General features: G+C 33.3%; 1 protein-coding gene across 1 annotated transcript in view; it reads right to left on the bottom strand.

Annotated features, from left to right (window-relative positions):
* Window positions 1-26,356, bottom strand: part of CNTN5 (contactin 5) — an 893,122-nt gene that overhangs the window by 250,451 nt on the left and 616,315 nt on the right. Inside the window, exons 9-12 of the mRNA XM_045818134.1 lie at window positions 12,330-12,511; window positions 8,177-8,313; window positions 6,259-6,388; window positions 4,005-4,155 (exon numbers count right to left, since the gene is read on the bottom strand). Of these exons, the coding sequence (XP_045674090.1) occupies window positions 4,005-4,155; window positions 6,259-6,388; window positions 8,177-8,313; window positions 12,330-12,511 (600 nt within the window). The remainder of the gene's footprint in view (window positions 1-4,004; window positions 4,156-6,258; window positions 6,389-8,176; window positions 8,314-12,329; window positions 12,512-26,356) is intronic.

The following is a 26,356-nucleotide window of genomic DNA, read 5'->3' on the forward strand; positions in this document are numbered from 1 at the left end:
GGGGCAAAACCTGGAGATTCCTTAAAAGAAAAAGAGTAAAAAATGTCTTTAAAAGGCTTTTTCTCTATTTCTATTAACTCCTTCAGTATATTTACCTATTTGTGCATTGCTTACAATGCTAATTATAGAACAAATAAATATTCAGCCTGCTAGTACAGACACTGTCTCAAAGATACTGAACTAGGGGTAGGTAAGGCTGGTGAGAATGGCCATGCCAGCAATAGGAGTGGTAAAAATTTCCAGAACTATTGGTAAAAATTGATGCCAATATTCAACGATTCGAATGTCCAAAGGGTACCATCATCACCACCACCACCACTCTCAGCAGCAGTAGCAACAGCAACAGCAGCAGCAGCAGCAGCATTATCACACAAGTAACATCATTGGATGCTTATTAAATGCCACACACTTGCCAATGTATAATGTGAGGTTCCTCTTTTGGAAACCAATTTTACAAATAAGGAAATAAATAAAGTATCATATTTTACCATGTATAATGCACAGCCACGTTTTTGTCTGTAGGATAAACAGGACAACCAAGTCCTGGTATACACTGGATTATACTGTTACCCACAGTAAAAGTGCTTTGCAAATTTTAAATGCCATACACTTTAAGCAGTCATCATCATTATTAATATGATATACTATTGGAACACCAGTTCATATTGAAAATTCTGTTGTATAAACAACTCATTCTATGGTATAAATAGCAAGCAACTACAAATAATTCACAAGCTCTAATATAATCTACTTCTTACACAATTTAACGTATCATATATCATTGAAATAAATGAAATATTTTATACTATATAAGTAGGCAACTTATTTGCTAATCAATTTTTTCTGAAGTCATATTATGCTCTAGTTATTACCAAATTTTAAACTTTAGGATAATGATTTATTTTATTTCTTTAGTGAAACAGATATACATACACAAAAAGCTGAGTATTGAAAACCACCCCCAAAACAAACATAAAAAACTTTGAAAGATTAAACCAAAATTTGGCAGAAAAAGATAAGCCATGAGTTATTTGGCACTCTGTTGATAAAACAAATGATTTAATATTAACCTTCAGTTGTTACAACTTTGCATTTACAGTTTAGAGTTAAATTGTAATTAACTCTAGATTCAAATTCATTTTTTGTTTCTAGTATATTTTTAGGTGATTAGATAATATTTTCTTGCAATTAAAACATTTCATTATGTTTTATGCCATTGTTCCTAATATGACTTTGCTTTGAAATGCTGTATTTCTCACATTTAAATGTTTTCCTTATAATACATTGTTACTTTTAACTTCTTTCCAAATATAATACTAATTTTTACTTGCCCATATAGGAAACTGCCATTTTCTGTTTTAATCTTTAATTTTGGAATGAACTCCCCAAAAACTATAAAAATTGTGAAAGATGGACAAGGCTAATTCATGTAAGTTTTTTTCTAGTTTCTTTAGATTGGATGAATGAGGAACTTATTTACTGTAGCTCACATAAATGGTAAATATACTTATCTTACAATAAATCATGATTTAAATCTGTAGCCTTAATGTGAAAAATATATGCAAAACTTTTTCTTTTTCTTATTGATGTTCAAGTACAGTTGTCACCATTCCCCCCCCACCACTGCCCCCACCACCATCCCCACCTCCCATCCCCCATCCCCCTTTGGCTTTGTCCATGTACATGCAAAGTTTTCAAAGCTTTAATAGTTTTCTAACATTTCCATTTCTACTTAAATTACATTTACAACTTTTATGAAATGGTTGGTGGGCTTTATATTAGAGAGAAGTGAGCTAAAATTTCTGTAAGAATACAAGTTGCCACACTTGTTGAGATCCTACTATAAAGAATTCATGATATATACATTTGAACTTTTAATTTTCAAGTTTCCATTCATAGTTTTAAAATGTGCAGTTTTTCAAACATCCATGTACATCTTCAAACTGTGCATTATGAAAACCATTCTATTGTTATTTATATCTTAGCCCCTTAACACTTGACTATTGATGTTTTTTTATCTCCAATTAAATAGTATTCCTAAAACCTGGGATTCTCCATTATGATAACAAATCATACAGTAGTAAAAACTGTATTTTGATACTGTTAATATTGATTTTAAGTATAAAAATGCACTTTACCTCTGGACTTATTAAATTAAACCCCTTCACAAACCTCAACATGTAGGAGTGGACAAATGCTACGCAAATGTGGCCACATCATGCTCTTACTTACATAAATAAAAATACAAATATTTCACATTTCAGATTCCTCACTGATTAGCACTTTGAGCAGAAGTATTGACATCTGGAAAAATTGAGTGACCAGAGTTTGAGGCAAGCGTATTTGTCTCACTAACCCAAGGGGTCACCAGTGAGGAGAAAATGGAACAAGAAAACTGGAAAATTCACAGCTTTGTTTTCGACTTCTGGAAAATAAAAAAAAAAAATGTTTATTATGCTCATATTTGTTGTAATAGAAAAATTTTGTCTCCTTTCAATACATTTGCTTTGATAAAAGAGATAACACCTAATTCTTTAAACTCACAATGAGATGTCTATGAAGAGTTGATGAGGACCTTTCTATGATGAGCTGAGATAAATACGATAAAGCTCATGTGACATCCACAAGGAAACATCTCAAATGGAATAACTTGCACTGATATGGCCTGTGTGTCAGTGTGTGTGTGTATGTATATAAATTTCAATATATTCAGAAAAAATGATAATCAGGCAACATAAATTGTTTCTACAACACACAATGTTTTTCTGCTGCTTTAATCAGGTTTGTGCTAGTTTTTTGGTCTTCTTATGAGCAACAATCCAAAAAAATTTAATTCATTCATATGCAATTCAACCATATGCAACACTGATTTGCAGTCTGTGATTTTGTCCACTGCCAAGCCCTTTGTCCAAAACAAAAAGATAAATTTTCTTTCAAAATAAGATGCCAAATATGACCCATGTCAGTCCCTGGTGATAAGCAGCATAGATCCCTGGGCCTGAATTAAATCCAATTATTCCTCAAATTGTCTCAGGCAACTTAAATCAGTGTTTCTCCAACCTGAATGACAAACAAAAATATTTCAAGAAATCTTTCCAATATTTTAAAATATTCCAAAATTGCTTCAATGATTATTCATATGGACCCCTAATACTGAATTACATTATTTAATTATATGATTACTTAGATCCCAACAAACATAAAATCAAATATAAACTCCGTATTTATAGATCAAAGGAAAAAATGAAACTCTAAAACAACACATACAACATTATTTTAGTATATAGGAGGATTTTTTTGTCCAAGCTGAATTACCATTTGCAACACCAATGTGGTAACTACTGGCAGAGAACTGGACTTTTGAACTTGGCACACATAAACTGCAATGGGGTGTTCTGATTCTCTCATCTGTTCTTCCCATTTGTATTTCCATGATGCCCTTTGAGTTTACTAACCAAAGAGAAATCTTCACACAGTATATATTCCATTGCACATTTTTCACTTGCCTGTGATGACTGAAATAATCCTATACCATTTTGTATCCACATGATTAAAAACAAAAAGGAAGGCAAATAGGCATAGATTTTACTTGGAAGTGATTATTAAAAAGATCCAGAATCTGCCTATCTATATTGATATAGACATAGATATATATTGTAATGAGAACACAGTCTCTAAAATTGTTCATAGATATCTTGGGCAACCCCAAATCGGCAGACCCAAAATAAAAACCAAAGGTAACTCACTTAAGTGTTTGCTCTCCTCATAATCTGGTGAAATTCCCAGTTGGTGCTGAAACACCACAGAGGTAAGGAAGTCTCACTATATTGAAGTAGAACTTTGGGTTCTTTTTAATCACTATATAGACAAAACCATATTTCAATCAGTTCATGAAACATGTTTCACAATTATTGCAAGACTCTTTTTTGAATGCTTTGGTCTATTATCTGCTACTTCAAAACAGTTTGACATTAAGAGTTTAAATTACAAAACAAGCTTCTAACCTTTTATTCTCTCTAATTGTTTTGTCTCCCTTCTTCCAAGAGATGGTTGGTTTTGGGGAGCCTTGGGGTTTGCATTCCATGATGACTTCTCGACCATTGGTAACAATTATTGTTTTCTTCAGTTGATTAAGTGCAAACGTGGGAGCTGAAGCTATTAAAAAGAAAAAGTTAGTTCTACCAGAAAAATGAAAATAATCTTTAATACATGATACATCAATAGTTTGCAACTTTTCCTTCTGGGACACATTTCTAATAAAATCATACAATACATACATAGGTAAAAGGCACTAACTTTGAATTTAACTTGTTAATTAATAGCTATCTAATTGGTTGTTCTTTTCATTAGCAGGCAATAGTTTCAAACATGTGGAATCCACAGGCAAAAGCTGTTTTTAAAAATGCTAAGCTTTAATTATGGTTATAAAGTATAATTGCAGAAGACTAATAAGCACCTTGGGCAAAAGGTGAAGGGTCCAGCAAAGAAAGTCTATTTTGGGCTTCCTGTGGGAAAATGAAGGTTACCAGTGGAGAAGAGAATTCTGTCATCCATTTCCTATCTGTGAGTCTTAACTAATGCATATTTTACTATAATGTTATACACAATGGAATGCAGTTTTTAAGAAATGGGATCACTTAAATTTCAGTCAAAAGTTCTATTTCATTGTTTGTAATTATTCATATAGATCTGATCATTTATATTATTTTTACTGTATTTTTATCAATGTTATTAATAAATAGCAATATTATTGCTATTTTTTTATAGCAGTTCCCCAGGTAAATCCATTGTGCAGCTGTCGTTGAAGACACTGGACTAAAAGAACACATGACACAGATATCAAAGCAAATTTAAAGAAGAAACACTTGAATCTAAAAAAGAACTTGAAATATATATCTATAAGTATATTGTATCTGAGACATATACCATTGTGACAATTTGGTGATTATTTCATAATATTTTATGTCCATCAGATAGTGATATAATGCATGGCACAATAACATTAAAATATATATGCAGCATAAAAAAGATATATATGCAATTGAGATGGGTTAAGGAATTGAAAGACAAGTGAAGAAACTTATTGGAAAATTGCAGGTAACATTTTTGGTTGCCTACTTGGAATCGAACTTACAAGAGTTAATTTTGAAAATATGCCTTGTGAATGAGTGTTTCTTAGTAAACGATTAACTGGGCAAAGGCTGAATCAACTTTTTAACTCAGAAATGTTGAAGTGTGGGCTGCTAAGAAAGTATATTAATATTTTATTGATTAGGTTTAAGACACTGAAACATGAACTCCTGTATGTATTTTGGATGAATTAGTTACAATATAGAGAAAGTTTAAGTTCAAACATAATTCAATAGGTTGACTTATGGTATATTACATTTAGGTGATATGCCTATAGTAAGTCCCAAGATTTCTGATAGCTTGGGCGTTTCTGTTAATGTCATGCTTTGGGAATTTAAGAGGAAAATAGAAAGTACACTTGAGCTCCTGACCACTTTTGGGAGACAGTGAATTACAATCTCTTAAGTATCTCTCTTTGTATTATAAACATCCTGGTCCAAAAGTTCAGGAAATCATCAGAGTGGGAAATAGTAAAATCCATTCCAGCTGCACAAATATGCTCAACCTGGGTAGCTATTCACTGGATTTTATTTTTCCTGTATTAAATAGTGAAGCAGTGCTACTGTCCCGGTTACATTCTTATCAAGGGTGTGAGCCTATGAGATGGCTGTGCCTGGCTCAGGAGGCCTTTCTCTTTTGTGTAAGGGTGGTAATGGCAATGACCCATGATGAGAGCGTGCTTTACTGTGGAGTCCTGCCTTCCAGATCACATGCCCACTGGCAGGTAGCAGCAGCTCAGAAAAATATTAAGCATTGTTAAGGGAGCATGGACAGGATGCTTGAAGTCTGCATTTTGATTCCCTACCCTCAAGACATTCTTCCTTGAAAGTGAACACATATTTCTTATATGATGTTTTTAATGCCATAGAAAAAACATATTGTGTAAACCTCTTAAGCTTAAGACTAAAGTTAGAAAAACCTTATAAAAAAGTTCTAGTACAAACTGTACCCAATATAAACTTGTCCCCTAAAGCTTAAAAATATATATATATCAGCAAGACACAGTATTGTTCTTCAAGTCATAAAATAGGGTTTTTTACAATCACCTCATAAAACCAGTGTAGTAAGAATTAGAACATGGAGAGAAGCAACACTTTTTTCTGATTTATTTATTTAGAAATTGCATACCTAGAATTTTCAACTCAGCACTTGCATAAATGGCTCCATATTTATTTTCAGCCAAACACTGATACATTCCAGCATCTGACTGATTCACGTTGTGGATCATCAATACTCCACTAACCATCTCCACCTTACTCTGCATGGAATAAAAAAGTTAGATATAGAATCCACAATTAGCGTCTGCTAGACAAAAAAAAAAAAGAAAGAAAGAAAGAAAGAAAGAGAGAAAAGCTTGTAAATCATGTGGCTGAATATTATTTATTATTTGACAACTTAGAACACAATTTACTGTTCATTATTGCATTACAACATTTCATGTAAATTATAACAATTTCTTAGAAAAGATTGTCTTTTTTATAGTAATTCTTCTGAATTTTACTTGTAGTTTTGTTTTTAAATAGAGAAGCTTTTGTTTGGTATACTAGTTGAGCTTGTGAAATTTAATCAGCAGATGAAGTTTCTATTTGACTCATTTTGTAAAGTGCAAGCAGGGCTTCACATGGCAGGAAGGACTGAGGCTACAACTCCAGGGGATCAAGGTTAAATAGAGCTAAGGTCACAACAAGGACCCTTTTCTTATATTGGCCTGGTCAGAATTTGTTTTTTCTTTCACTTCCCAACAAAATAACACAGAAAAACTGCCCTGTAGCTAGATTCTGTATAAAATTATTGATCCAAAATTGTCAACTTTATTATCAGAAGAAACAATATAGAAGATAGAAAACTGAGCATGTGTAAATTGAAGTAAACTGAGGCCAAGAGCACATTTCAAAATGAATTTTAAATATAAAATGTTGTTGAACAACCAAGTGTCTTGTTTACTTAATGCCAAGCAAAGCATTTTAAAAAAATGTTAGTGAGCAGTGCTTTGATTATCTGTCAATACAGATGCCAACTAATTTGGCATCATTTTAAAAAATAAACCTATTCACTTTGCAAATGGATTATCTGCCAGTGGAATTTATAGAATTTACTGTACTTGGATGCTGACAGTAGATTATATGACCAGCATAGTCCCTTCTCCAGGTTTTTCTGGTATCACTGGGAGAATGAGAGAGGAAGAGGCAATCCTGCCCCAGGACTCCCACCCCACAACTCTGTTTGGCTTTCTTAAACAGCTCTATGTGTCTGTCTTTTTGTGGAATTGTATTTGTTTTGGCCTAATTGGTTTTAGAATAAGGGAATGTTGAAGCCAGATGGAACCATAAGGATGATCTTGTCTAACATCTTCATTCTACAAAGGAGCAACTGAGTCCCAAAGAAATAAATGGTAGACAAGAGGCCACTGGGCAGAACCTGTGTTCAGAAAGTCAACTTATACATCTCCTTCTTGCCGTCTGTCCAGCAAAGGCCACAAATAAAGGAAGGAGTTAGCTAAAATTATTACCATTATTCTGAAATTAAATATAATTGATTTATTTTCAAATCTAGTACATATTAAGATGTTTTATAAACATGCAGAAGCTTTACAAAAAAGATATTTAAGTCTGTGGGTAGCAGGATGCCACAGGGAGAAACTACCCAGGACACAGAAGACTAGGATTCTATTCCACATTAGTCCTTTACTAGATATATGATCTTGGGCAAGTCGCTTCACTGTATGGGGTTATCTCCATCATGAGCAAAATGACAGCAACAAGGCAGATAACATCTGAAAGTCAGTTACAAATTGCAATGAGTCTATGATAATCACTGGCATTTTCTTATGAATTTATAGGAGTTCATAAAATGTAAAGAAATGATATATTACTAAAAAGGGAAGTAATTAAAATAAAATTATTTATATATTTGTTGTTTCTCACTCTAAATATATTATAAAACATAAGTGAAAAGTGGATTCCAGTAAAAATAAACAAGTATAGTTTGTCTTAGGGAAAAGACGGCTAAAACTACGCTGACACCAGTCAATAGCTACCAACAGTACCTGAGTTAAGAGGGGCACTCCATTCTTCAGCCAGCGGTATGTGGGTCTGGGTTTCCCAGTAGCCTTACATTCCCAGCGGAGAGGGCTTCCACTGTCTAGCTGAGTATCATTCAGTTTTTCTACCCAGTGTGGGTAAGCTGTAAGAATATAAGCATTACAAAGAGGTGAATTCACTTCTCAAACGCTTAACCAAAGTCACAGTTCATATGGACATATTAATTGAATTAACAATTCTTATCAATTCATGTAACTGTAGGTGTTTGGGAGAGGCACACCATTCTATTACCACAGAACTCTCATTTTCTGTGTATGTGTATAAATTATACATGAATATAAAATTGGTGATGATATTTTGATCATTACAAACACTTTCATAAGCTAAGCATATCCTGTTGTTTCATTTTATGAATTAGGAATTTTTGGCTTAGAAAGGTTAAAGAAATTTACCTGAGGTCACATAGTAAGGGACAGAAACCACTTGCAAAGTCAGATATCTATTTCTAACTTCAGGGAGCATATTTCTCCCATCCCATTTTTAAATGTTCAAAAAAAAAAACATTAATTGAAAGCAATTACTGAACACCTAGGGTGCTTTACCTTCAAACTTGTCTCAAATCAGGAATTTTGCTTTTAGTAGATTATTGATCTTCTGGCCAATATGTAACTTGGTCTTCAAGGAGACTTACCTTGGCATAGTTAGGATTTGTAGGCCTTTGAGAATACACTCTGTGTTTCCACTTCAAGGCTAAAAGCTTTCACTCAACAATCTACCATGGTGAACTTCAAATACTGATCCTGATTTTTTTGTGCCTGGCTTCCAAAATCAGTCTTTTTGTAGTCACATGCAAAAAAAAATGCTCATAGAAATAGTCAGATGCAAAAGAAACCTTAAACTCTGCTTTCTCAGTTGGACTTTCTGTAACCTTTCTGACTAACTTTGCCAAACAACTTCATAACTATACGTGATCCCTGAAATCCAAGTGGACAGATTAGAGGTCTGCCATGCATACCATGAAACTTCTTCAGACTGTTCAATCCACATGGAATATTCTACTTCTCTCCTCTGTCTCTTTGAATTGTCATAATTCAAGATTTTATCTCAGTAATATAAGGTTACTTATATTAATCCTAACCTTAAGAGGAGTCATCTGCATCTTCTCTGGACATCTATTGTTCTTATTAATTTGGAAAATAATCACATAGTAACTTATTACCCCTTTTCTGTTGCTGACAAATTGTTAACTGAACATTTTAGCTATTGTTTGACACCCCAGCTAGAAAGCAAGATCATCAAGAGCACAGTGGTCATGATATGCATATTTACTTTAGACATAGCATGACTCCATACAGAGTGGGGTGAAAGGAGGTTTACAGTTGTGAGTACATGAAACACAGTTTATTCTTGCATTATTAATTACAAATTATTGCATTATTTTAAATTATTTTTAGATTTTTATTTATTTATTTTTAGAGAGAAAGGAAACAAAAGAGAAAGAGAGGAAAAGAAACATCAATGTGTGGTTGCCTCTCATGTGCCGCCCACTGGGGAGCTGGCCTGCAACCCAGGCATGTGCCCTGACTGGGAATTGAACTGGCAACCTTTTGGTTTGCAGGCCAGAACTCAATCCACTGAGCTACTCCAGCTGGGGCTATTGCATTATTTTTATATGAGTAAACCTATTTTGCCCCAGCCTATCTGATAGTTGATTACAGGAGATTAGTTATATTTATTATGTGTAAATGTGTACACTATGACCATGCCAGGATATAGAGCTTGTAGATGTGAAAAGAAACTGGGAAAAGATCTTTATATGTTACTAAAATGAAAAATTAGGAAAGAAAAAGCTATTAAATTAAAAACTAGTCATCTAGAACAGAAAAAACCTAGAAATCAAAACAATGTTTTGCCCAGTTTAGAGTCCTGATTCCAAAATGAATTTGTCTTAGAAATCAACAAGTGATCAATTAATTGAAAAAGAAATAACTCCTGCTTTCCCTTCTTCAAATATTTATTGGACATTACTATTGGTAGAGCGATTAGCACTGAGAATGCAAAGATAAATATGCCATGATGTGTGTTTGCTGTCAGCTCAAAATTCAGTGGATGATACAGAAGTGCAATTAAAATATTATTTGAATTCATGCTACCAACAGTTTTACAAGTAAAAATCACCTATTATACTGCTTCCCCAATTTAAAAAATAAAAAAGCTAGTAACTTGTTTTATGTAGCTTTTGTCAAGTCACCCATTTTAGGGTGTGAACAGTTTAAGAGACATATAGCACCTTAAACCCAGAGGCTGTTCCACTCTCACCAGATGCACTGTGCATTGGCAACCCTGCTGGTCTGAAATGGACATCTAATTGTGGATGACAAGGAGTGCTCAGAGTTATTTCTTAGTAGCATACCTTCTCACCAGAAGATACCTTGGCAATACTGAGTGAAAGCAATTTTTTTATAATTTTTTGCAGTATTTGCTAATGCTTATGAATGGAATATCTGGAATGGAGAGGGGGACAAGATTAGTGTCCTATAAGTGCCTCTGTCCCAGATTATAAATCTAATTCTTATTTAGGTGTGGACCATTCTTCACAATACAGATCTGGGACTTTTCCCAAATAGTCTTAAGAGTAACAGACAGTGCATTTTTTGTGGGGGGTGTGGGTCAATTAGCAAAATACTAGTTGAACACTTATCTTTAGCTATCAGATTTTTAACCAGTAAAAATTTCATCCAAATATAATATCTGTGGCCTAATTATAACCAAATTAGTGCTGGTAGTTCAGTCTCAAAAACTTCTAAATTACTCATGTATCCTTTTTTTAGGATGCTTTCCCCTGTTTAGCCTTTAAGGTACAAATCCTGTGGAAGCTTTCCCTAAATCATGCCAGTAAAACGGAGTGGACTATGCTCTCCCAATTCTTTGCACGTGCCTTTGTCACAGCAAAGAGTATGCTCCGTTCTAATGTGGGGTTTGCTTTTCATCTAATCCAATGGGCCATGAGTTTCTTCAGAGCTCTGTTGCTAGCAGATAGAGCTTATTACTGACTAGTAATAAGCCCTTAGTAAACATTAATCGAACAAGTAAATGAATGAATAAAATGCATATAGTCAATTTGGTTGGAGTACTGAATTCCTAAAAGTAGCCCATTGGTAGAGATAAAGAAAGAAAAACAGATTGAATTCAGATATTAATATTTTAAAATGCTCTTTAAGCATCCCTGGGAAGAATGTTAAGGTTCTCAGGATGACTGATCTTGAGATACAGTGGCAGTTGTAGTTGGGTGGCAGATTCAGCTGAATATGCAATTTGGATAACATATTGGAAGCATCTGTATATGCTTATATCAATGCTCTAGATCATTATTCCTCTATTTTTCAATCTCCTCACCTGGGACAAGTATGTCCCAGTGATAATAATATCACTTACCCATTATGTATAATGCATATTATAAAAGCAAATATGAAAACAGATTCAATTTGTGATCCCCAGAGGTGAAGAGGAGATTGTAGATATTTTTAAGTAGGTTTTCTAAATTCTTACACACACCCTGGTTGGCTCTTTGGCATTTTGGACAATACAAACACTGCAGGCTGTAAAGACTATTTATCTTATAAATGTAAGAATTTAAGCCAGGGGTCAGCATTTTTTTTCAAAGGACCAGATAGAAAATTTAGGCTTTGCATTATCTGGTCTCCTTCTCAACTATTCAGTTCTGTCATAGCAGTGCAAAAACTGCCATAGATAATATGTAAGCAAAAGAATGCAGTTGTGTTCCAGTAAAATTTTATTTACAAAAAATAAAGCTGAACAGGATTTGATTTATGGACAACAGATTGTGACTCCTGTTCAAGCCTAGGGCAAGATTAAGATAATAAGGATTCTTAACTTATCCAAAAAAAAATCTCATTTTTACAAATATCAACTCTCTATGCTTTACAAAGCACTTGATAATCCCCCATACATTTTTAATTTTAAGCATTTCTCTGGGTATGGTAATTTTACATGAATCTTTATCATATCAAAGAAAGTATTACTATAAATTATTACTTGGTTTTTATGTGCCTAAGAACCAATATTTAGTTCAAAGTAATTTGCATTTTCAGTTTGGCTCTTGGAACTAGGACATAACGCTTTGCTGACACCACTTACTGTATACTTGTAATTGTCCACGAAAGGAATTTTTCCCGCGTGAGTTTTCAGCTTTGCACTCATACACTCCTGAGTCGTCCAGCTGCACGTTGGGTATCTCCAGCACTGCTTGCGATTTCCGCAGGCGTGCCTTACTAGGAATATAGCCATTGACCTTCATCCATGTGATTGTTGGAACCGGGCTACAATGAGGAACAAAAATATTGTTAATACACTTTCCACTATTAGGAACATAGATTCTGTTATCTGGTAATTTAAGCACTTAATAGGCTGAGTGCAATAAAGTGTAATCACAATTAAGGACCATGGGCTGGTTGATATACTTTACTTCCCATGCAGATTCTTTAAAACTTTATGAAATTGTTTAAATGGTAAAAGTAATTTGGTGAAATTACAAAGTAATATGTACTTATTGCCAGGAACTGAACAAGATTCATAAACTAAGTGGATTAAGAACTCTTTTATTCCCACTCCTGCAAATAACTTCTTTCTGCAACAATAAGTGCAGTTTGCATGTGATCTCTCACTTTGTCTCTATGATACATATATATACATAGAAGTTGTTTATGTTTTCTTTAAAAATGTAACTCATATGGTTAATATTTATTATTATGAAAAGATCAAATCTAAGATCAACCCATGGCTTATTCTGGTTAATAGCTGCATATTAATCCATGATAGATGTATCAGAATTTATTCAAGCATTCCCTATAGTTAAACATTTAGCATAGTCCAAGTTTTGTTTTGTTTTGCTTTCTTATTTTGCCACTAAGAAACAATATTACTACAAACAACAGTGCACATGTATCATGTACTATGACTTTTTTTTTATTTTCAGCAGACATTCACAAAAGTAGAATTGATGGATCAAAGGGCATGTGTATTTTTCATTTTAATAAGTACTGCCAGATTGTTTTTCAATAATATAGTGGCAGTTTCCATACCTATCAGTAATGTGTGAGACTGTTTCCACGTATCCTTGCCATCATTTTATGTGATTAATATGTTTAATTTTTGTCAGGATTGAAAAGTAAGAAATGGCATTTGCTATTTTAATTAATATTTCTCTGAATACTAAGAAGGTTGAACATCTTTTCATAATTTATTGGCCATTTGCACCTGCTTTTCTGAAATATTTGCTTGTGTTACCTTTCTGATTTTTCTATTTGCCTGTTTGCATTGTTTAAATTAATTTCTCAGAGTGCTGTGTGTGTTAGAACCGAGACTTTGTTTCCAAGAAAAATTCTGTGATAAAATTTTACAAACATTTTTGGGAGAAAAAAAATATCTGTGGTTTTCTTCATGACTTTGAATTTTTATTTGTTTATAAACTTATCTGTAAACCCAAATTTATGTCTATATTTTCTGCAGTATTTCTAGTAATATTTTTAAAGTTATTAGAAGGTTGGATCTTTAATCCATCTGGACTATACTCATGTTTTTGGTGTGAGATAGGGAAAGCAACTAATTATTTCAGCATCATTAAAACTCCCTTTCCCACAATCTGTAATGTTGCATTTGTCATATAATTGGTTTTCACATGCTTGAATCTTTTTCAGGCTTCTCAGTTCTATTCTGTTGATTATTAATTACTCTCTATATTTAATGTACTTTATGGTCTGGACATACTCTGCTTTTTCAGTTTGATTTCTCACTGTTTCATTACCATAGTTCCTGACACAGAAAGACATCTCTGTGTGTTTCTGATCATGTCTGTTAAAATCTCACTGTCCTTTGAGACCTGTCCTAAATGCCTCCTCCCCTTCAGCAGTCTTTCCTTACTTGTGTAGTCTGTTGGGATTTTTTTCTCTTTTAAGTAACAAAGTGCTTTGTGTATACCACTCCCATCTCTTGTAACAGATTATGATTACTAAGGATAGGATATTTTCCCACTAATTTTTCTTATAGAAATGATAGCAATGTTCACTATTATTAACAATGTTATGATAATGTCCACATGCATTTTTTTAACACCTTTCTGATGTATTCCTTAGGAATGAAACATAAAGTGAAATTGCTGGATATGAGTTGACAGTTTTCGCTTGTTTATTTAGGTACATATATACAACATCCACGAAGACTGAACCTTGCATTTTGGAATAACCCTTAAGTTCAAAACGGTTTGTGTGGCATTGGTGTAACCTGGCAGCCAAGGCGAGAGGACTGGAATGTGCAAGCAGGGACAATAATGGCTTCACTGTACTAACCGGTGGGGGTGGTTGGGTGAACACATGTGCTGTGTGACCATCACATGCAAAATGATTGAATGAGTAGAGGAACAAATCTGCATCAAATTTTGCATTAAGTTTGGACCTATTCAGGTCTATAGGAACTATTCAGATGATTCAGAGGCTGCAGCTATGAGCAACTGGTGATTGGCAGCTTCATCATGACAACACACCTGCTCATGCATCAGGTCTAGTGCAGTTTTTTTATGAAACATCAAATCACCCAGGTGACTCAGCCCCTCTACAGCCCAGGTTTGGTGCCCTGAGACTTCTGGCTTTTCCCAAAACTAAAATCACCTTTGAAAGGAAAGAGATTTCAGACTGTTGATGAAATTCAGTAAAGTGCAACAGGGAAGCTGATGGCAATTGGAAGAATCGTGTGAGGTCCCAAGGTGCCTACTTTGAAGGGGACTGAGGTGTCATGTTCCTATGTATAATATTTCTTGTACCTTCTTCAGTAAATGTCTCTATTTGTCACATTACCAGGCTGGATACTTTCTGCACAGACCTTGTTGCATGTGAGAAATGATTTGTGATTTTTTTAAATTTAGGATTTTTGCATCAATATTCAAAGGTGAGATTGTCTATTGTTTATTGGGTTTGTAGGTGTGTGAGTACATGCTAACATGTTAGTGAGTGGGTTAGTTTACAAGGCTAGCTTTGATAAATTATGTATCATAGTGATGGATGATAGCTTGGTAAACATGACAGAGTACTTCGATCTCCCATTCTGATAACTTAAATAGTAGGGAAATTATATATTCTTTAGAATATTAATAGGACTCCTACAAAAAGTCACCTGGGTTTACTACCATAATAAAGTTATTTTTTACAGTGTTTTCAATTTCTCCTGTTTTCTTTCATTGTGTTATGTTCAAATATCTGCTGTGTCAATTTTGAAAATTTATGTTTCCCTAGAAAATTAAACGTTTTATCCATAATTTCTGTTTCAGCAATGAGTTATATAAATTGTACCTATTTAAATCTATTATTATTATTATCATTATTGTTATTATTATCACTATTAGCATTGCATGTTTGCTTAATAGCATGGGCCTTGAAGAAATACAGTTTAGGAACAAATACAATTTGGACACAAAAATGCAATGTGACCTTAGAAGAATTTTCTAAGTTGTAAATTTTGTTTAATGAAGATATTTATTTGTTCCTTCAGAATGCAAATATCTTGAGGACAGTGACATCATTTCTCTTGTTCAGCAGTATGTCAATAGTATCTCATAGAGTGCTAGGTTTATAGTGAGTACTTAATAAATGCTTAGGAAATAAATGAATGAATGATTTATTCAATATTGTTTTGAAGATTAAGTGAGTTAAGTTCTTGTAAATTACTTGCCAAAATACATGGTGAATAGGGAGTATTTGATAAATGTTAGCTGTAATGGTTTTTAATGATTAGCCTTGTCAGAGGTTTGTCTTTTTTATTGGTCTTCGAAATAAGCATTTTGAGTTTTACTTTTTTTGTTTTAATTAATTACCCTGTTTTTAATTTAGTCATCTTTCTTGATTGGCAAATTTATATCATTTTGACTTATGGAGCTTAAAATCAAAAGAGTTATTATTTATGGTAAATAATACAAGCATATATTACTCTCTTTTTCTTTTTTGTAGTCCTCACTTGAGGACATTTTTTCATTTCTTGTAAGTAGTATGTGCTAACTTATTGTGCCAGTGGAGCTCCATTTTTTCATTTTTTTAAGAGAGAGATGTATGGAGAAAGGAAGGGAGGGAGAGAAAAGTTGATGTGAGAAACAGTAATATGTTGCTTTCAGAAGGTAATATGATGCCCGGACCAGGCATCATACCCACCAGGACTGGGGATGGAACCTTAACCTAGGTATGTATTCTCACCAAGAACTGAACCAACCACTTTTTGGTTACTGGATAGTGTTCCAAACAACTGTCTTGTTCTTTTTAATAAGAGCTTTTTCTTTTTTACTGATGAAGCCATTTTTGATAATGTAGAAATAGTGACTTGCATAATTTCTCATTTTTGGAACTTGAATCAATCTTGGTAACTAAAGGAATCAGTTTTTGTGAGTTTTGTGTCTATTCAGAAAAAAGAACTTAAGGGTTAAAAATTAGATTTTAGACAGTTTTTGTTAATATTTAATTCTAATACTATTTTATTATCTTTCATAATTTTTAAGTAATTTCAAATTGTCAAATCAAATATCTTACAAAAAATTTATACATAAAAAATAGTCAAAAGCAAAGTTAGTCTTATTAAAGTAGGAATGAGGGTCCCAGTTTATCTCCTTTCCCTCAACTTCCCAGAGCACAGTGGAAAACTCCTGCTTTGTATCCTTTTTAATTTTTGTCCTAGTGGATCTGTTGGACTGAGAGGTGTGTTAAATTTTCCACAATTATGACCACTAGTATTGTCTTGTATTTTTTAATTTATATTTTGATTAACTCTAAAAATAAAAGTTTATACAAGTTAATATATTTTTAGAGTTTTAATTTTACTAAAATAAAATGATCTTCCATCTAATTTAGTGATATTTTTGCTTTAAATAATCTTTTATACTATTTGTCCCTTATTTTTTCCTTTTTCTGTGATGCATCATATTGTTTTGATCTAATTATAATAAATGGTAAATAGATGTAGATTTTGATTTAATCTGAAAATTTTTATCTTTTACTGGTGGAATTTGAATTTTTAATTTAGCTGTTCCAATTGATAATTATAATTCTTATCCAGCCATTTTGGAATTATATAATACATAAAAAACCATAACTGTATATTAAATGTTAATAGCAATAAACTTTGGAATAAAAATGATCATGGATTTAAAAAATGACAAAAAATATGTGACTATTAAAGTAACTGTGCAGATTAAAATTAAAAGAAATTTATAATTAAAATAAAAAAGCTTAAATACAAGACTTAATGGATGAGTTAAACATTAAACATTGTTGAACAATATATTTTCTAAAAGTGGTGGATAGAGTTCTTTATTCAAAATGAAGCACCACTGAGGCAGAAAAAGAAAGAAAGATAGAGACAGAGAGAGAGAAAAAGTGAGAGACTAAGACTATGTCACATCTAATGAGAATTGACATACAATTTTCCTGAGATGATGAACATTAATCCATAAATACAGGAAACAATGCTGATGGTCTCTGGCTTACCATGGTTCTACTTAAAATGATTTTCTGACTTCACAATGGTGAAAAAGGAATATACATTTAGTAGAAACTCTACTTCAAATTTAGTATTTTTATAATTTCCCAGGCTGGCGCTATGCAGTACCATATTCTGTCATGAGCTGGACATCAGCCGAGAACCGCAGCTCTCAATCAGGCACACAATCATAAGGATAAATGACAGCTATTCTACAGTGTACTATGTTGCAAGCATTTTTTGGATATTGTGTTGCGAGCAGGTTTAAAGAAGGTTAGGCTATGATATTTGGTAGATCAGGTGTTCTAAATATATTTTGCATTTAATGATATTTTCACCTTAGAATGGGTTATTGGGAGCATTTGTATGTAGTAAGCGTGACTAAGATGGCAGAACATGAAGGTAATGTACTAGTAGCTAGAGGGGGAAGACAGATCACTTATAAAAGTACAATGGTGTGATCATTCATTGGCTTTCTAACAGCAACAATGAAAGCATAAGAAGATGTTGGAATAGTTATGTCCAATGGTCTCAGAGGGGGAAAAACTTATAAAAATTAGATTTTTGTATGTAGTAAATTATCTTTTAGAAGTGAAAAGGAAATAAAGATATTATCATATCTACAAACAACTATATAAACCATCGTAACAACAATAACAGAGTGAATATATAAAAAGAGAAGAAACTAAATTACCAATCAAGAAGACCAGGTAATTAAATAGGAGTGAATAGAGTTTAAAATATCCTGAAGTTCTTTTATTTTGAGGAAGGATGTTTAAGATATAGATGAATTTTAGAGTTTAAAAATGTATGAGAAAATCAATAGGGTAGCCATTAAAAGACTAGGTAAGGAGAGTATAATTTTCCAAACAAATGGAAGATATAGCAAAGACTAGAAAGCTAAGCTCTTACCAAACTTCATTTATTTTTTCTCCTGGGCACACATTTACTTTATTTATATTCAAGTAGGCATGACCATGATGTTGATTTCTGGCCATGATATGTAATGAAAGTGACCCAGAAACCTGTGATTCCTCCACTGCATCTTTCTCTGTTTGCTAGGTTCCTATCAATGCCTAGGGCAACCTTGGAAGTCAGGGATTGGAGATTACAGATAGGACTTTGAATGACTGCTTTGTGGAAAGTATGAATGACTATCTCATCAATGACAATAAATAACAATTTTTGGGTACTGCATGAATAATATATAAATATTTATCTGGCTAAGATGTTAATATTTGAAGTTTTATTTATTATGCCTGCTAGCATGTTCTTACTAACATAGAAAGTGGTATTTGGAAATGGATCACTGCCCTACAAGACATACAATATTTGAAATGGTTGGGAATAAAAGGGTGAGGGTCTGATACTGCAAAGATGAGAATATGAGGACCCAGTTATTCAGTGGTAAAACATTTGGTAAAACTTTCATCTTTGATACCCTGGAAAGGTAATCCAAATATAGAGCCTTATGACAAAATTAGAAAATAGAGTGTTAAGTGTGAATTTACATTAGCTTCACTACCAGAGTATTAGAAAAAAAGTAAATGCATTCAGAAGAATAGTGGCTGGATTGTCAGCAGAATTAATGAAAATAGAAAGAATGGAAAATGTGGGATCTTGGTTGGTAGAGCAAATTAATTGCCAAAATGCCTTCAATTCCCCATCACTGTCTATAGGTATATCCTTGATGTGTAATCTTTGAAGGATATTATCATTGGAAGATGGTCTTTTAACTAGTACTTGAAATCTAGGTTGGCTTATGACTTGCTTTGGTCATGTAGCTTTAGGAGGATTTGTATACTTCTGCTTTTTCTTGGACCCTTGCCTTTAAACTTGGATCTTACAGCAAATTTGTTAGCCTGCTAGAATATAAGAGATCATATGGAGTAGAGCCATATCATCTCGGCAGAGGACACATCAGATCCACCAGCCTCCAGTGGACCCCCCACAGCTGACTTATTTGTGGGCAAGTTAAGCTGAAATCAGCCCAGTTGGAGCCAAATCAGAAACCCACAACCAATTAGTGTTGTGATAAATAATAAATGTTTGTTGATTTAAGCTCTTAAATTTTGGGGTGTTTTTTTTATGCAACATTGTTGTGGCAATACATATTTGATACAGTTGGAAAATCTAAATTTTTCTAAATCCCAAACAGTAGGAAATAAGAAAAGAAGACATAGAGTAACAGGAGCAATCTTGTGGTTAAGCTAAGAGTTTTGGTCTTCCCAGCCAAACTTGATGCTTTCAAGGTAGCTGCCACTACATTGTATAAAAGAGGCATGAGGACTTATCAGTCATTTCTAAGGAATAACTTTGAACAAAGTTACTAGTACATGGAATTGAGTGGAAGCAAACAGATTAGAAGTCCAGTAGAGTTTTGAGATGACTATAATGTTGAGGAATCCAAGAGTCTGAATTTATGATAACAAAACTTTTAGTATTTACACCTTAAAAGAAATTTTAGGTTTCCAAATGTATACCAACAGGAATTTGAACTACAAAATCTGTACAGCCCCAGTGGAAGGAATGTTTCTCAAAACATGTTTCAATTGTGGGTAATGATTCCTGTTCCATCTTTGTGTGAGACCACATAATTATCTTTTAAGTTTGTATGTTCCTGGCTGGTGTAGCTCAGTGGATTGAGTGCAGGCTGTGAACCAAAGTGTCACAGGTTTGATTCCCAGTCAGGGTACATACCTGGATTGCAGGCCATGACCCCCAGCAATCGCACATTGATATTTTTTTCTCTCTCTCTTTCTCACTTCCTTCCCTCTCTAAAAATAAATAAATAAAATCTTTAAAAAAAGTTTGTATGTTACAGAATGAAGATGATCTATACCTGAGTCTAATGGGGATATGGAAATATTGTACTTAAGAACAGATGGGATCTGATTTGTCTTTCTTGGGGAAGGGGTGAGTGCATTCAATATGTGTTAGAATGGAAATGTTCATCAGAATAACAACTAGCTAAGTTTTCAAAAATTACATTTTCTTTTCTTCCTGGACACATAATTAGACTCCATTTTCTAGCATCCCTTAGGTAGGAGCATATGACTGAGTTCTGGCCAATAGAATAGGGAAAGAATGATGTACCAAAAATCATCCAGGTACCCCATCTTTCCCATAATCCTCCATTTTCACTTTTCCTTGGTCTGATAATTAGATGCTGATGCCAATGGACACTCCTGTAGAAATATATATAGGAAAATGTTTTTATGTCCTTGTAGGGAGTAATTAATTTTTAAAACAAGATATAAAAATTCCTATGCATGAGAGATTATTAATACATTTGACTGCATTAATATTAACAATTTCCCTTCAATAAAGAATAAATAAGATAATAAGGTCAAGCCAAATCTGGGAGAAGTTATGTGTCACACAAGTAACTGAAAAGACAAATGGATTATGTAAAGAACTCCTAAAAATCTATAAGAAAAGCAATCATAATGATAAACAAAAAAAGAGGAAATATAAATAATCAAAAAACATATGAGAATGCATTCATCATTATAATCAAGGTCAGTGCAAATTCAGACCATTATGAAATCTCATTTCATGGCTAAAAAATTGGCAAGATACAATGCTTTGAGAAACCTAAAAATACAAATTAAAGGTATGGATGTCAGTCAATAAGAAGTCTTAAACTAATGGTGCAGTTTTATGTGGGTATAACTAGTTTTGAAAACTACTGGAATCAACTTACAAATGAGAATAATTACATATTGTACAACCTGAAGATCACTAATGTGATGGATTAGAATCACAATTATGTTCCTGAGAGAAATTTTTGTGCATGTCTACAAGAAATAATGTTGAAGATTTTTACAGTGGTATTTTAAAATAAGCATTTTTGAGATTACGTTTTACCATTTTTGGACATATAAATGTAATCATACATTTTGTACTCTTTTTGAATCTGGTTTCTTTCTCTCAGCATAATATATGTGAGATCTATCATTGTTGTGAGTTATCAACTGTTCACATATTTTAATTGTTAAGTAGTACCTTAATACATGAATAAGCCAAAATTTGTTTATTCAGTCATTAGTTAACTGTTGGACATTTGGTTTGCTTTCCATTCTAAGTTACTATGAAAAAAACTGCTTTGTAAATTCATAGACAAGTTTTTTACAGACATATTTTTATTTCTTCCTGAGTAAGTAACCAGAAGTAGAATAACCCATATAGGTGAGGTAATGTTTAACTGAGTGAAAAACTGGCAGACTATTTTTGATTATAATTATATAGTTTTATATCTCCACCAGCAATGTATAAAATTTTCAGCTGTTTTACATCCCTGACAATACTTGGTATTGTCAATCTTTTCAATTGTAGTAAATATGGATATTCACATATAACAACACTATTGGTCCAAATATTACTTTACCCAGTGAATTACTTGGCATTTTCATGACAAACTAATTGACTTTATATATGCAGGTCTATTTCTGGACTCACTTCTGTTTCATTATTTTTTAAATCAGTTTTATGTCAATTCCTCCCTTTCTTATTACTTTTTGAGAACATCTTAAAATCAAGTGTGTATATGTTTAAAATGTGTTCTTCTAACAAATTGTTTTGGATATTCTGTGTTCTTTGAACTTTAAAGTAAATTTTAGAGGTAGCTTGCTGATTTCTATAAAAATAAAAGACTCCTGGAATTTTGCCTGGATTACATAAATTCCTTTATCAATTTGGGAAGAATTGACATATGAACACCATTGAGTCTTATAGTGACATATCTCTTCACTTATGTAGATATTTCACTTCTCTCAGCCATGTCAAGTGATTTATCAGTGTATAGATCTTGTGCATATTTTGTTAAGTTTATTGCCAAATATTAGTTTATAGTAATTGTGGTTTCCTCAAGATAGTTTATATATACACCTATGGCATATGCAGAGACAGTTATACTCATTCCTTTCCTATCCCTAAGTAATTTTTTATGGTTTATTTTACTGTCTTGGAGCATATTAAATGTTGAACAAAAGTGATGAGAGGAAAATAAGGATAACATTTCAATCTTTTACCATTTATTATGATGTTGAATATTGTTTTTTGTAGATGCCCTTTTCCTGGCTGAGAAAATTTCCCTCTAATTCTACATTCTGAAGAGTTTGAATTTTGTTATATACCACTTTTACTAAGATGAATATAAGATTTTTCTCTTTTATTCTTTTTACATGATAAATTAGGTCAATTGATTTTTTAAAAGTTAAACCAAATTCTCATTCCTGAGTTAAACCCAACTTGGTCATGGTATGTAATTTCTTCCTTAAGTGTTTCATAAAATTCACTAGTGAGCTAAAGTTTCTGTAGTGGGATGGCTTTTAATTACAAATCCAATTTTATTAATAGATATAGGATGATTAACATTTTCTATTTCTTCTTGTGTCATTTATTGAAATAATGACTTTCAGTGGTGGGCACACAGTGCATTATACAAATCTAGCATCATAGAAATGTGCACTTTAAACATATAAAATCCTATAAACAAATGCCATTTCAATAATTTTTTTTAATTTTTTTAAAACTGTTGTTCAATTACAGCTGTCCAACTTTTTCCCCATTGTTCTCCTTTCCCGGCCCTCCCACCCTAATCCCCCTAGTCAATTCCCACTCTGTTGTCATGCCCATGGGTCCTCTATACATGTTTTTTGACTTGTCCCTTCCCTTTCTTTCCCCCGTTCCCCCCTACCTACTCCCCTCTGATCACTGTCAGTTTGTTCTTTATTTTTGCTTGATTGTTTATTTTGTTGATTAGGTTCCATTTATAGGTGAGATTGTATGGTATTTGTCTCTCATCATCTGGCTTATTTCACTTTGCATAGTATTCTCCAGTTCCAACCATGCTGTCAGGAAGGGTAGGAACTCCTTTCTTTCTGCTATGTAGTACTACATTATGTAAATAAACCACAGTTTTTTGATCCACTCATTTACTGATGGGCACTCAGGCTGTTTCTAGCACTTGGCTACTATAAATAATGCTGCTATGGACATTGGGGTGTATAGGTTCTTTTGAGTTGAACATAGGGGCACCCAAATATATAAGGAAAATCTTGGAGGACTTCAAGAAAGATATACACAGCAACAAACTTATTGTAGGGGATTTTAAAACCTCATTGTCAACAATGGACAAAACATCCAAACCAATAATCAAAAAGGATATTGTGGCATTGAACTACATACACTCCATTGAAGTGTCCAACCTGTAGTCTGTGGGACACAGGGCCTAGGATGGCTATGAATGCAGCCAAACAAAAAAAATCATAAATTTACTTAAAGCTTTTTATTTACTCATCAATTTTCATTAGTGTTTGTATTTTTAATTTGTGGACCAGAACAACTCATTCTTCCAGGGTGGCCGAGAGACACCCCTCTGTCTAGATCAAATGGACTTAACTGATATATACAGAACCTTTCACCCCAAAGAAGCAAAATATACATTCTTTTCAAATGCACATGGAACATTTTCAAAGACAGACCACATGATAGGACACAAAACCAGCCTCAACAAAGTAAAAAAAATTGAAATCATATTGAGCATTTTCTTGGATCACAATGGCTTGAAATTAGAAACCAACCTACAAAGAAGAAACTCAAAAACATTCAAATTCCTTGAGACTGAATAACATATTTTTAAACAATTAATGGGTAAACAATGAGATCAAGGAAGAAATAAAAACGTTTCTAGAAACAAATGAAAATGATCACAACAGCCCAGAACCTATCGGACACAGAGCGGGCAGTCCTGAGAGGAAGTTCATAGCAATACCTAAAAAAGATAGAAATATTTCAAATAAAAAAGCTAACCCAATAGTTACAAAAACTGGAGGAACAACAATGAGCCCAAAATGAGTAGAAGGAAGGAAATAACCAAGATAAGAGCAGAATTAAATGACATAGAGACTAAAAGCACAATTAGAAGGATCAATAAATCCAGGAGATGGTTTTTTGAAAAGATAAATAAAATCAACAAGCCTTTAACCAGACTCATCAAGAAAAAGAGAGGACCCGAATAAATAAAATCGGAAATGAAATAGGAGAAATTACAACTGATACCACAGAAATGCTAAAGATTCTAAGAAATTACTACAAACAACTATATGCCCAGAAATTTGAAAATCTGGGCAAAATGGACAAATTTTTAGAAACATAATTCTCCAACACTGAGTCAACAAGGAGCAGAAAGCCTGAATAGACTGATAACAGATAAAGAAACTGAAGCAATAATAAACTCTTGGCACATAAAGACCACTTCCTAGGAGAATTTTACCAAACATTTAAGAAAGAGCTAACTTCTATCCTTCTCAAACTATTCCAAAAAATCCAAGAGGTAAGATTCCCAAACTCTTTTAAGAGTCCAATATCATTCTATCCCAAAACCAGATAAAGACACCAAGAAACAAAGCTCCAGGCCAATATCATTGATGAGCACAGATGCTAAAATACAGAAAATATTGGCAATCCAGATTTTGCTTCAAAAATTACAAAGTCCTTTTGTTATGTACCTACATTCTTTGGATTTGTATGTCTTTTTGAGACAGTGACCTTTTTATTACTATGACATGTCCATCTTTATCTCAGGTAACATTTCTTCTGTGTGTATGTGTGTACTTTATATTTAAAGTGGGATTCTTGCAGAAAATTTATAATAGTGTCTTGTCATGTCATCCAGTCTGGTAGTGTCTGCCTTTGGTGTATTTTAATGACTTAACACAATATAATTATCTGCAGTATGGTTTAAGTCTAGAATTATAATATTAATTTTCTATCTCATCAGTTCTTTGTTACATTTTTGCCTTCTTTCCTTGTCTATTTTCTTTTCTTTTTTTTTGAATTTTTAATATTTTAATTATTATTATTTTTTTTAGTTTTTTTATTGTATTATAAACACTGGATTTTTTTTAATCATTGTTCAAATACAGTTTTCTCCTTTTTACTCCTAATCCATTCCCCCCTCCCACCCATCCCCACTTTCCTCCCATTACCACCCTCCCCTTAGTTTATGACTATGTGTCCTTTAAGTTTGTTCCTGTGAACCCTTCCCACTGTCCCCTTAAATTCCCTCTTCTCTCCCCTCCGGTCACCGTCAGCCTGTCCTCTATTTCAGTGTCTTTGGTTATATTTTGCTTGTTTCTTTGTTTTGTTATTTAGGTTCCTGTTAAAGGTGAGATCATATGGTATTTGTCTTTCACTGACTGGCTTGTTTCGCTAAGCATAATGTTTTCCAGCTCCATCCATGCTGTTGCAAAGGGTAGGAGCTCCTTCTTTCTTTCTGCTGCATAGAATTCCATTGTGTAAATGTACCACAGTTTTTTGATCCATTCATTTACTGATGGGCATCTTGGTTGCTTCCAGCACTTGGCTATTGTAAATTGTGCTGCTATGAACATTGGGATGCATAGGTTCTTTTGAATTGGTGTTTTAGTATTCTTAGGATAGAGTCCCAGCAGTGGAATTGCAGGGTCAAAAGGCAGATCCATTTTTAGTTTTCTGTGGAAGTTCCATACTGCTTTCCATAGTGGTTGTACCAGTCTGCAGTCCCACCAGCAGTGCACTAGGGACCCTTTTCTCCACAACCTCTCCAACACTTGTTGTTTGTTGCTTTGTTTATGATGGCCATTCTGTCTGGTGTGAAGTGGTATCTC

This window comes from Phyllostomus hastatus, unplaced genomic scaffold (assembly GCF_019186645.2).
Source record: "Phyllostomus hastatus isolate PE091 unplaced genomic scaffold, TTU_PhHast_1.1 phas_scaffold_317, whole genome shotgun sequence".
In the NCBI taxonomy this organism is placed as follows: domain Eukaryota; kingdom Metazoa; phylum Chordata; class Mammalia; order Chiroptera; family Phyllostomidae; genus Phyllostomus; species Phyllostomus hastatus.